We start from the raw sequence: 14,343 nt of genomic DNA, 5'->3' as shown, positions 1-14,343 counted from the left end.
CACATTTTTTAACCTTATTAAGGGTATCAAATGGAAAAGTAGTTATTTGTTTGCTACTTGTTACGTTGAAGCATTGTATTCCAATATTCCCCATGAAGGTGGAATCAAAGCTGTTGAACAATACCTGAGGTACAATCAAAATATCACAGAAACACACTGTAAATTTGTTTTATCATTCACTAATTCTATATCGAAACACAATTATTTCACGTTAGATTCACAGTTTTATTTACAAACATTGGGTACTGCCATGGGAACAAGGTTTGCCCCAAGTTTTGTCAACCTATATATGGGGAGGTTTGAGGAAAAACATGTGTGGGGCCAGGGACTTAGGGCGAACCTGGTTCTCTATGGCAGGTACATAGATGATCTTTTCTGTTTTGGATGGTGATGAGGTTTTGCTACAATTGTTTTGAATGGTTTCAATCACAAGGTTTGAAGTTCACTAGCACTATTAGTTCCAATTCCATCAACTATTTGGATATCACATTAACAATAGGGGCGGATAATAGTATCATTGCTCAAACTTAAATCAAAGAGGTTGACCAAAGTAGATATCTTAATTATAAGAGCAATCATTTAAGAACATGGAAAGAAAATATTCCAAAGGGACAATTCCTTCATATTGAAAGGAATTGTTCTAGACCTGAAGACTTTGAGAGGCAAGCAATGACCTTTTATACGTCTTTCCTAGAACAAGGTTACCCAGAAAACATACTGGAAAAAGCCTATAAAGAAGTAAGCAAGTTAGATAGGGAAACTGTTATAGAAGGTAGTTTAAGAAGAGAAGGAGATATTGATAGAACAATAGCATTTGTTACTACTTGGAATTCTTATACAAAGTATATAAAAAGTTTGTTAAGAAAAACCTGCCCTTTATTGAAATTGGATACTCATATAGATCCCTCAATTGTCCATGAAAAATGTGTGATTTTTAGAAGGTCAGATAATCTAAAATCAACGTTAGCTCCTAGCCATTTTAGAATGCCAGATAAGAAACAAGGAGACAGCCTTAACTGGCTCCCTCTGAAACCACAAGGTTTTTACAAGTGTGGAACAAATAATTGTACCACATGTAAACACACTGAAAGGAGAAATAATAACTTAGGTCTTCGGTTTAAAATGAGAATTTTGTAAACAAGGATTTTCTAAATTGCAGATCATCTTTTGTTATTTATGTGGTAGAATGTGGATGCGGCCTGTAATATGTGGGTCACACAACTAGACCTTTGCATGTCAGATTTATGGAGCATAGGAGACATATCCTAAAACTCAAAACACACTCACTTTCTAAACATATCGCCAGTTGTCAGGGTGAATCAGTAGATACAATCACAGTGAAAGCTATAGACTATGTTAAATCCACTAAAAGGGGAGGGGATAGATTCAATGCCCTATGCGAACGCAAGGCATATTTGATTTTTCATCTAAAAACCTTGATTCCACAAGGGATAAATTACACTATAGAACTTAATAATATTGTATTTTACCTTTTTCTGTGTTAATTGGGTTAGTCTACTTGATAAAGTGTTTTCTCTTTCTATGATTTTATATATTCTTATTTTTATACTTTTGAGATTAACATAAGGCCCATGGGGTATGTTCCATATGTGACACAATCCATGTTTACTGTTAATTACTGGTATTCTTGTCAAGTTGGAGTTGCGGGTATATTGATTTAGTATGCCAATATAACATCTTGTCTAGTCTTAGGTATATAGACCTTGAATTCTAGTATACAAAAATGTGGTTGAAGGTTTGGTTTAGGGTCCATTTTAATGAAAAATTCAGAGATCCTAATATTAATGTGGAATTGGTTATTCATTATATCCACATAATCTATTTATACAGAATAAGAGGGTCTTTGAAGATTTTCATGTACTAATATGGGATTGGCATTTAATTATGATTACATATATAAATATAACAAATATATTTCTTGCCATGTTGGTCTATGTACATCTTCCTCTGGTAAAAAAAAATGTAATGACATATATTTATATATAGGTATTTATGTCTATGAAGATTTGGCATACTAAGATATGTTACTATCTGTAATTTTAATCAGGTTCTCTGATATATTCAAAGTCGGTTTATATTCCCGTGTGCCCAAAAGAGGGGCGTGGCCATGAAAAGGGGGCATGTCTATAAGACGCGCCCCTTCTCATCATACATGGGGGCGCACTTACGGACATGCCGTGCAGCCTCCGAGCACTGCAGACAGTGAGAATAGATGCCGGGTGCATGCGCCCGGCGTCTATTCTCAGGCCGTGACTGGGTCACCGCACATTTCTCTACCCGCGGGACACTGCGACCCGCGGGTGAAGACGGCACCCGCAGGCTGTGAGGACAGGGCACATTTTGCCCTCCTTCTGGAGGGCAGGGTGCCACGCCCCGCTAAAACAGCCTAGCGAGAATGCTATATATATATATATATATATATATATTATTTGTCTTTTATTATAATAGATCTTCTACATATTAAACGTTTTTTATTAGTTGTATTTGAAAAAGAGTAGCTTAACGCTGATGATAGCTTTGAAATCTGTAATATAGGGGTCTATTTACTAAGCAGTTTTAGGAGACAGAGTAAAAAGTAATAAGGTGCCAGCCAATCAGCTCCCAACTGTCATTTTTCAAACACAGCCTGTGAGATGGCAGTTAGGAGCTGATTGGCTGGCACCTTATCACTTTTCACTCTGTCTCCTAACACTGCTTAGTAAATAGACCCCATAGTGAGACGGAGCTGCAGTCAGATAGCGTCATGTTGCTGTGGAACCAAATAACTTAAGTGGATATAAAGTTCACGTGGAATTAGTAGCGAACTTGGGGTTTAAATGATTCCAAATGAGGATGCTGCAGTAACAGATAAAGCAATGTATTAAGGATTACCTTGAAAAGCTTGTAGCGCACATATAATACGTGTGCGCAATAATGTGCTGGACAAAAACAGCTGATTGTAATTACCAGCACAGCAGTATTTATAGAGGCTGCCGCAGTCGAAGTACACACTTCTGGAGAAAGCTGCCAATGGGCCTGAGAGGTGGAGAAACGCGTAGAACAAAGTGCCCAACTGTGGAAAGGTGTGTTACCAAGTGGTTCCCTGGTCCAATGAAGCACTATCTCCAGCATTTACTCCACACTAGTGCATGACCAACAGCCAGCTTCAGAGCACCGCTATATGATGGACTGGTAATATGAGCAATATTCCGAATTAATAATACCTAAGTGCGAATAATCTATAAGTGATACCACATGGGAACAAGACTCTGGACAATAATTTTCGTGCATGCATGCCACTTATCTTTACCTCTCCTTGCCACCCATGCCTAATGTATCTGCTACTGACAGCTGAAATACTTAACAACGAAAACTGGATAATATATTTTGCTTAGCAAACACAGTGCATTGTTTACAAGCTTGACTCCATTAACCATGCCTGTGTGAGTTTTTAAACACAGGGACAAGCTGCTAAAATTATAAAATTGGAACATTTAAACTTTTTCCTTTTTTCAAACTAAGCTGCAACATCTTCGCAAAGGATACATTTTTTGATACCACTAACATTGTAACTTTACTCTGCAATTGATGGTTGTTATTGTTTATGGCACAGTTTTAGTAAGGTATTTTTTCCTGTGCTTATTTTCTAATTGGTGCGTTTTATCTATTCCTAGCATTCTATTTACAGATTTTTATTTCTGTGAAAATTACTGAATAGGGCTGTGTTAGTACCATTGCACTCTGATTAGAGATGATTTTCGGTGTAGTATACACCTGATGAATTTTTAGTCTAATCTTTTTATTTTACCGTATGTCATTATTGTTTTTTCTGCTATTTTATATGTAATAATTTTTTATTTTTTTTGACTAGCGTCTCCAACACTCTCTTATATTCTTTATTGGTTACATTTTTTGGGGGATCCAGTATTTCCCAATCTGTGTAGGGTCAGCTACACAATATGTGTATTTCCCAATCTGTGTAGGGTCAATTTTTTGCTAAATAAGCATTATACACTAATAGTTATTTTTTGCTAATGAAGTACTATACACAAAGAGTTCGATAGCATCGAATAGGGGGAGTGCAACCAACAATATTTAACACTTTCACATTAATACATAATTGCAGTGTGCAGTTAGCATAGTTATGTAGGTACTGTAAGACAGAGGGGAGAGGGCCCTGCTCGCACAAGCTTATATTTGTTCACTATGCATCCTGCAACAAGCTTCAAAGTATGCAAACGCCTTCATCAGATAGAAAGGTAAGCTAGGATCTAGGCTAGTCTCCTGACCACATATAACAAACAATTACTGTACTTTAAAATTACCATGTAATAGACACCTTGCCAGCAATTTGAAAATGGTAAATTGGCAAAATATAGCAACAATTCTATTTACTGCTAGCACCCAGGGAGCTGCCATTACGTTAACTCCTAAAGAACTGTGTTACTGATTCAGATTGATAACGAATGGTGAAGCCGGACACAGAAAAATGGTAAGTGAGCTTGGATACCACTGTGTAGTATACAGTTGTGTACAATGTAAAACAAAGCTTAGTACTGTGCTGTGTTCTATGGTATCAGTAATCAGCTACTTTGATTATACTGTATAAATTCATGGCTGAAAAACGCAGTTGGATTGGTGAGGCCGGTTTAATGTAGAGTAATAATAATAGCTATATTTTTCTTAAATCAAATACTTCTAAAGTAGATTAAACATATTACAAGACCGGCATTGCCACACTAAACGATAACATACAGAATTACTTCCTGACAAGCAAGTGAATAATTTTAACTCCATGCAACTGGCTAAGCCTTTTGATAATTAAACAGACCTGAAAAGTCATAGTAATAATAGTAGATATCCTGAGTATTGGATATGAATTCCGTCACATAGAGTAGAGCAACTAAATAAATTTAATGAGCCACACTTCAAAGGAGGAATTCCATCACCATCTAGGAAGAGATACCTTGGAGCTCTGTGTAATGTATATTTGAAGCTATCGACTTGGATTGAACTCATTTAGCCTTCCTGAGTCTTATGTGGGACTTATATTTTGTGTTATTTTTATTGTAGGGCCATTGCTTATCCTATTTTGATTGTTACATTATTTATAAAAATACAAATATTACAACATAACAATCTTGTGTGTTACTCACAGTTTAAAAGATAACCTTGATAAAGCTTGCGCTGTCTTGTATGCTGTAGGATGCACTCATGTTGAGAAGGGTTAGTGCTGTCTCGGAAACCTCCACTGTCTCTATGGAAGATGACGATAGTGAAGACAGATCCAATGATGAAGCTCCAGCTGTGAAGACTGATTTGAAAAAGGTGATGTAAAGTACTTGACTGTATAGTATATGCAGAGTTCTACGTATCTTTGAGGCCACACTGCCTCTATCCATAAGTCTTGTTTCATAGCTGTCATCATTGTCTGTGCGCACTTGGATCTGGCCTATCCTTGGTGTAAAAGATCTGTCTGAAACCAGGCAAATTTACACAACTCCGCATACAGTAATCTGCGGTACCATCAGCATGCCGTCTATGACCTTACTTACGTGGGAACGCCAAATTACAGCCCCCTCAGTCCCAAGAGGCATTGTGGCTATGGTGCATATGACTCACCGTGCGAAAACACACAAGATTCGCGATACAAACAAACTTGCTTTTAACTCTACATAAACCCTAATGTGCATTGTTATCTCTCTAATGTGGTCATTTGGTTGTGGCTTCATGTAAATCTATAAATTAATGCTCCAAGTACCTTCACTCAGTCCCTTTAGCTACCCGTCTGCTTTGGGCAAAATCAACATTGATTATGTTCTCCCTTGAGTTTGTCTTTGTTCTGTACATAACATACTGCTTGTGATTACATTTTAAATAGCCTTGTGCACGTTACAATCCAGCAAGCATCAACACCAAAAGGGGAGATATGAGCTGGATAAATCTTTAAATTCATCCGTAGTGTTTTCTGTTAAATTAAATTGGTGCTTTTATTCAAAACAAGCTCGTAGGGAATCATTAATCAAAGACTTTGAACTGAAAAACTAGAGCAAAATACAAGCAACAGATGTATTGCTCTTTGTATTTTTTTTTCTTTTAGTTCTATGGAATTAGTTTTCTTGCCAAAATTGACGTTAGTGTCCGTGATCCAGAACACCGCCATATTAAGAAGATAGCCCTTCTATCTTGGCATTTAACTCCCTTCAGTGCCATAGTTTGGCCAATAGGATATTCTTATCTTGCCTATGGACACTTTTCTCTTTATACACAAAAGAACATTATATAGCTCTTCAGGGTGGACGTCTAGATCAAACCTTTAAGCTTTTCAATTTTGCCTCATATTATGAGGCAAAAAATCTTATGCTCCTAAGTGGCCAAAAAACATTGTTCCGAAATTATTTACAAGAGTGATTGCTGTTAAGGGATTAATCACATTGAGCGACTAAAAGTGCCTGTGTAATTTAGTTTTTAGATCCATCTCGAGAGTTAACCAGTCCATTGAATTGTAGTAAGTACTACCATAAGATAGCATGCAATTTATATAACACCCTGGTTGAGAACTCTCATTAAAGAAATCTGTTTGGTACTGAATACGAATACAAACAACTGTGTCAAGCTTGTAAGGTAATGTTTATTGATTTGTCCTGTACTAAACCCAATTATTAATGCAACCTTCAGTTTTATATAGTACTTCTGAGTTACACTCTAATCAAGATAACAATGGATTATCTTAACATCACAGGGTCTATATAATAATGTACATTACTTATACAGTACTAAATAATATATTATATACAGTGTTTGCTGGTCATTTCTGTGTGGGTGCCATCCACATAGTAATATTTTTAAGCCCTAGTTATAATCACTTGGATGTGATGGGCTAAATTTAAATTTAGTCAATTTCCAATTAAGAAGAAATAAAGCTTTGTACTTGTTGCAAGGTTGTTTGGTTCTGTCGAACAAACATTTTGAGTTTTGCACCTTTCAGAGATCCTGTATAATGGCTTTAGTGCATCCCTCATCTCACAAGTCATCAATCCTCTCACATAGGGCTCAACCTTTGGATGGTTTAATTGGTTTCGTTCCAAGCCTGCAAAAGAAAAAGAATTCCCACTGAGTGATCCACAAATACCAGCAAAACCTTCATTCCAGGTAATAATAGACCTAGTATGCAAATATATCATGTGTGCAAAGATAATATACTACAGTACCACCAAGTATACGAAAATAGTATACCACCACTAAGTATGCAAATAAGTATACCTACAGCAAGTATACAAACAGCATAGACACTTATCAAGTATACAAATATAGTATACTTTCACAAAGTACATACATAGCATAGACATTCAACTTGTATACAAATTATAATTATATAATGAGTATACCACTATCAAAAATACTTTACTGCCACCAAATACAATAGAGTATACCACCAACAAATGTGCAGGGTATTCCCTCACCATATACAAACAGAATATACCACCACCATATGTGTAGAGTATACCTCCACCCTATATGCAAGCAGAGTATGCAACCACCAAATGTAGAGTATACCCTCACCATATACAGTACAGAGTATACTGCCACTAAATGTGCAGAGTATATCTCCACTGCTCCACCGCATATATACAAGCAGAGTACACCACCACCAAATATGCAGAGTATACCTCCAGCAAATGTGCAGAGTATATCTTCACCATATACAAACAGATTATACCACTACCAAATGTGCAGAGTATATCTTCACCCCATATACAGAGTATACCACCACCAAATGTGCAGAGTATATCACCACCACATATGTAAACAGAGTACCGGTATACTAATTATAAAAATATTGTATACCTCCACCAAATATACAGATTATACATCCACCAAGTATACAAAAATACTATACGTCCTACAAGTATGCAAATATCATAATATACCTCTATCAAGTATACTATATTTGTATACTTGATAGAGGTATATTATATTTGCATACTTATATATACATACAAATATAGTATACTTCCACAAAGTACATACATAGCATAGACATTCAACTTGTATACAAATTATAATTATATAATGAGTATACCACTATCAAAAATACTTTACTGCCACCAAATACACAGAGTATACCGCCAACAAATGTGCAGGGTATACCCTCACCATATACAAACAGAATATACCACCACCAAATGTGTAGAGTATACCTCCACCCTATATGCAAGCAGAGTATGCAACCACCAAATGTAGAGTATACCCGCACCATATACAGTACAGAGTATATTGCCACTAAATGTGCAGAGTATATCTCCACTACTCCACCACATATATACAAGCAGAGTACACCACCACCAAATATGCAGAGTATATCTCCACCCCATATACAGAGTATACCTACAGCAAATGTGCAGAGTACACCTTCACCATATACAAACAGATTATACCACTACCAAATGTGCAGAGTATATCTCCACCCCATATACAGAGTATACCGCCACCAAATGTGCAGAGTATACATCTGCCAATATACAAAAATACTATACGTCCTACAAGTATGCAAATATAATATACCTCTATCAAGTATACAAATATAGTATACCTCCACCAAGTATATAGAAATAGTATAGCTCCACCACGTATATAAAAAAGTAGACAAATATAGTATACCTCCACCAAGTATATAGAAATAGTATATCTCCACCACGTATATAAAAAAGTAGACAAATATAGTATACATTCAACAAGTATGCAAAAATTATATACTACCACCAAGTATACCAAATTGTCCATCAGGTATAAAATGTAGTTTACCTCCACCAAGTATACAAATATAGTATACATTCACCAATTATGCAAAAATAGTATAACTTCACCAAATATGCAAAAATAGTATACTACCATCCAGTATGTCATAATCGTATAACACCAAGTATACAAAAAGGTACAACTTCGCCAAGTATACAAATATAGTACAGTATACTTCCACCAAGTATACAAATAGTATACAGTAACTCCACCAAGTATACAAATAACGCAGACATTTAGCAAGTATACAAATATGATATCAAATACAGGCGCGTGAAAGTGATTCCTTTGTGGGGGCGCTCTTATTGTTAATCACGTAATAAATAAAACATAACTTTTAATTATATTGTTAAACATCTGCAGTAGTCACCTTTTTAATCATTACAATTAATCCATATAGGTAAATTCAAGCATGGATTATTGAAATATAATATACCTCCAGCAAGCAGGGGCGGGCTTGTCCAGGTGGCATGTGTCACCTGGGCCGGTGAATTTATTAATGGATTGTGCATCCTGCTGTACAGAAGCAACCCTGGAAGTGGACGGAGGCCACACAGGTAGTGCTGAATTTGGCCAGATGCCACAATGTTGGTGCAGGAATCGGCCAAATCTGCACTGTTATTGCAGTAAGTGGCAAGGGGACACACAGTGGGCAGTTTTGAAGCGGTTGCAGACTGTCTCTGCGGCCGTGTCATAGGCAAACGCAGGGGGGTTTCCATCTGCCTGGAAACCCCCCTCCCCAGCCCACACCATGACCACAATATAAATAGTAATATAATGGAATTTTACTAGCACTGCATGTTCTTCTCAGTATCATAAATGTAATAAATAGCACCACCTGTGGATCTTTTAACATGTATCAGCCAGTAATAAATACAACTTTGCACCAATTAGGGGATTTGGAAAACATGCACGGTTAGGGATGCACTGCTATAGAGTCCAATATTTACATATATGTCCAGGGCATTGCTAGGTTCTTCTGCTGCTCCCCCAGACTGCCGGACTTGCTCCCATGCCCTGGAATGGTGCTCACATCTAAAATAAAAACATTCAGCTCAGGTAGGGCGGCCCTACTGCCGCATTTAATGGGTTACTGTGATCTCTGGTCCTGTATATACTGGAATTATGACACACAATATACTTTGTATGATGCATATTAAAGCTGGATAAGTGGTAATTATACTCTCTTCATGGACTGGCCACACTCACTCTAAAATCAAGCATTTGGAAACCCCCCTCTAGAATCCTGCGTTTGCCACTGCGTGTCATTCATTACATAATTTGGCCCATGACAGTTGTAACTTCCTTTCATCCCTGAGAAAACAGAGAGTGGAATGGAAAAAGACATACGGTGGAAAAAAGGCAAAGTGATACAGAGTAGACAGTCAAACATTTAGGGCACAGTTACACTGCATGGACTCTGCTGGAAGCTGTGATACGGTGACTTGCTGGCCACATCTTTGGTATTGTCGGGTGATAGGATTTGAACGTATTCCAGAAGACAAGTGAAGGATCTTCAATATATAATTTTCAGAAAAGTTAATATGCAAGGTGAAAAAAAAAGGTTAATATGCTAGGTAAAAACAAAATAAGTACTGGATTATATCACGTGGTTCCCAAGGCACCCTAACAGTCCAGAGTTTAACGTTATCCATGCTTGAGCACAGGTGACATAATTAGTACCTCATTGATTTTTATTTTACCATCTGTACTTAGCCCTGGATATCTCAAAACAACTGGACTATTAGGGTGCTTTGAGGACAGAGCTTGGGAACCACTGATATGTGGCCTTTATAAACTTTATTTATCCTAAATATGTCCCTTCATTATTTTTTATCTTTTGTGAATTAAGTTTCATTAACTTGCCATTTTATCATTCAATTAAAGGGAAAACCACCTTTACAGGGTGGGCCATTTCCATGTGCTTGACCCTTTTGGCTAAAATTTGCCAGCTCTGTAGCTCCTGCACCAAAGTATGTAAAAATATTATACCACCACCAGGTATAAAGAATTAGTATAACACTATTAAGTGTTCAAAAATCGAAAATGTTTGGGTGAACCGCGCTCTTGTGACTGTGGTTGTGGTAGGGCGGGGGGAAGGAGAGGGGGTGTGGAGAGAAGGGGCTGTGGTACAGGATAGCAGGGAAGGGGGAAGGATAGAGCGAGGGTTGGTGGGGGTAACTAGGTATAGGAGATAGGGGTTCGTGGTGGAGCTGGGAAAGGGGAGAGGTAGGTCCGTGTAAATGTGTATGCAATAGAGATGGCTAGTGAGTGAGTGTCTCAACACAATGACTAGAATCATTCAGATGTTCAAATGATTCGAGTCACTCACTGTTTGGTGTGTCGAGACACCCACCTCCCTAGCCTCTCTGTCAGTGGGAGCTCTGCCCCCTACACTGCTGATCTGACCCACCTGATCATACTTCTGCACTGAGTCAGTGTGCAGAAGCGTGATCAGTTCGGATGGATCAGCAGTGTAGGGGGCTGAGCTGTCAGTGACTCACTCTGAGTCGCTTTGCTACTGCAAGGGCTTGGGGGAGTGCACTTACTCATGAGAGTCAGTGCGGAACCTTGATCTGCAGTGCTGGGCTACCGGGGGTGGAGCTGTCGGTGACTCACTCAGAGTCGCTGGCACCTCTGCTTCCTACAGCTCTAAAGAGCCATGTCCCGAGAGACACTGTCTCAAGACACTTCACTGAGTTGAGCCATGTGGCTGAACTCAGTGCTGTGAGTCGTTCTGCCCATCCCTAGTTTGCAAGGAGTATTGTGTGAGTGCTGCACCATCTACAGGAGTACCTAGACCTGTTAGGGATTAGAACTGGAAATAGGGGTCTGGTGCGCTCTCTTGTATTTATTGTGTGGGGTCTTTATGTAGTGTGTGCTGACTAATGCTGTGTGTTGAAAGAAAAACAGACAACAGACTGGGAGGCCAAATCGTTTAATGAGTAGACACAATGCTGCTCCAGAATGGTCAGGGGGGTGGGGGGGGTGGATGTGTATGTCTTGAGATGGGGGGGTCAGGACTAGGTGGGGTGTGGGAATGTGGTGGCAAGAGGGTCTGCGACTGACTCAAAGGAGGGAGATAGGTAGACCCTTTCAGGGGCCTCCTTACCGTGCGGTTCTTGACCAGCACATCTCCCCTTCTGGACCTATGGTCAACAGTCTTGTGAGCAGTCTGGGTGGAATGGAATGTCAGAAGGTCTTAGTAAAGTTCTGGTGTTGGTTGCGTCCCGCACGGTGTGAATGACAGTCCTATACCTACTGGTAGAATTGTCACTGGTGTGTGCGATGGCCCAAGATGTCTCTTGAAGTGGTGTATCTTTGTTCTTGCTTGGACACACAGTATTGCAGCTGGGTCGCAGTGTGTCAGTCTGCGTCTGGACTGAGGATGTGACTTCTCCAGTGAGTTGCTGAACCCCACGGTCCCTTGGGGTTCTTGGACGCAACTCATTTGATGGTGCTTCTTGGAGGGATATAGGAAGAGGCCCATCTGGCCGGGTCCTCGGAGGTGAGGCCACACACTTGTGGTGGTTGTGGCAGTCCTGGGGAGATGGATAGTCTCCCTGGCTGAGGGTGACTAATGTATTGGGGCGTGCGGACGCCGTTGTCTGTAACTAGCGGCAGTAGAGAGGGACTTCCCGGTCCGGGGTAACAGTTGGTTGCTAGTGGTGCTAGCGGTGGACCCGGACCCGGGGTGTGTAATACCGTTGGTGGTCCCCGGGTGTAATGGTCGGGCCGCTTGTGGCTGGTATTGCTGCACAGAGGTGGCATTCTGGTCTGTGCTGGATGCATGTGTGGGCGGCTGAGTGCCAGTGGTTTAGGAGGGTAGGTTGGCAGCGTTGTCGGTTCTGGTTGCCGGTGCAGTTGCGCCCAGGGTAGTTGAAGTGGAGGGGTTCTTGTGGTGGGTAGTCTCCGACTCGTTTCAGCTATAGGCCTTCTTCTAGGAGACATGCTGGCCAAGAACCACACAGGAAGGAGCCCCCTGAAAGGGTCCACCTATCTCCCTCCTTTGAGTCAGTCGCACACCCTCTCGCCACCCCATTCCCTCACACCACCTAGTCCTGACCCCCCCCAATCTCAAGATACCCATCCACACCCCCCCCGACCATTCCGGAGCCGCATTGTGTCTACTCATTAAACGGTTTGGCCTCTCAACTGGTGTCTGTTTTTCTTTCAACACACAGCATTAGTCACCACACACTACACAAAGACCCCGCACAATACCTACAAGAGAGCGCACCGACCCCTATTTTTAGTTCAAAAATAGAAAGAATAGTATGATTCCACCAAGTAGGTGATTCAATTCAGCGCAATTTGAATAGCGCCGGAAGGAGTTCCTGGAGCTATTTAATTGTCCCAATCGCGCCTTGCACTTACCACCACTTAAACCGGTTGTTTAGTCACCGTAACCGGCATTCCCCAAGTTAAGTGCCGGCCATGATGCTGTTAGCGCACTAAGCCGGAAAGCAGCATCGTGGTCCTAGTTTAGTCGTATTTCTGCTCCCACCTCAGGAGGGTGTGAGCAGAAATCCTCCAGTCGGAGTTTACAGCGAAGTCAATTGAATAGTTACGGGAACTCCTGCCTGTCGCTATTCAAATCACACTGAATTGAATCGCTCCTACCGTGTGCCAAGTATACAAAAATAGTATACCATCACAAAGTATATAGAACTATCATACCACCATTACATTTGCAGAAATAGAACATCGCCAACATATATACAGTATCCCTCCACCAAGCAAACAAATATAATATACAGTACTTCCATAAAGTATACAGAATACCATGATCACCAAATGTACAGAAACTGTTTTTCACCACCAAATGTACAGAAACAGTTTGTTGCCACATAATATACAGAAATGATTGTGTGCAACAGTAAAATAATGATTCCGACATAAATATTTACTAGCAAACTTTGCAGTCTCTGTTTTTGAACTACCATTTATGTTTCTCCACTGCTTGGCAGATGACCATGGATAAACTAGATTAATACAAACTATGGTAAATTGCTAAATAATTAAGAGTCGCTATGTTTCATGTATTGCCAGTTGGCAACCTCTGCCTCGCCAGCATTCGCTAATAAAATTATTTAAAAACATTAATATGCTTTTTGTTGTCAGTTTGTGCAACAGAGCAGCGGCTTTTTGCTTCTATAGTCTATGACAATAACTGTAAACACAGTGGACATCAATCCTTACTATCCACTATTTCATCAAAGCACTTCTATGGACTATTAAATAATTAACATCAGGCCTTGATGTTTTGAAGTGTATCAATTCCGAACCTCAAATCCTCACACTTAACCATCTGCTTAAACTAGAATATATAATGCAGCACCACGCTATTGTATGTTTTTACAGCAGCTCAATTAAAATAGTAATTAAAATTTAAACAAAAAATTAGCGCTACATGTAATATATGGCTAGATATCTATAATAAATATGTGGCACCTGTAAAGAAAAAACTGATTATTCAGCTGTGTGTTTATAGCTCCTTTATGGAGAAGGTTGGTGGGTCTCGTTACATAGTCACCATACCCA

The 14,343-nt window shown here is 39.6% G+C and overlaps 1 protein-coding gene across 1 annotated transcript in view; it reads left to right on the top strand.

The window, feature by feature from the left end:
* Nucleotides 1–14,343, top strand: part of SEC16B (SEC16 homolog B, endoplasmic reticulum export factor) — a 222,747-nt gene that overhangs the window by 168,688 nt on the left and 39,716 nt on the right. The window contains exons 21-22 of the mRNA XM_088461883.1: nucleotides 5,206–5,328; nucleotides 7,051–7,152. Coding sequence (XP_088318009.1) covers nucleotides 5,206–5,328; nucleotides 7,051–7,152 — 225 coding nt within the window. The remainder of the gene's footprint in view (nucleotides 1–5,205; nucleotides 5,329–7,050; nucleotides 7,153–14,343) is intronic.

This window comes from Taudactylus pleione, unplaced genomic scaffold (genome assembly GCF_031769625.1).
Source record: "Taudactylus pleione unplaced genomic scaffold, aTauple2 ptg001123l, whole genome shotgun sequence".
Classification (NCBI taxonomy): Eukaryota; Metazoa; Chordata; class Amphibia; order Anura; family Myobatrachidae; genus Taudactylus; species Taudactylus pleione.
Note: the sequence above shows the minus strand (reverse complement) of the source record. Positions and strands in the feature narration are given on the sequence as shown.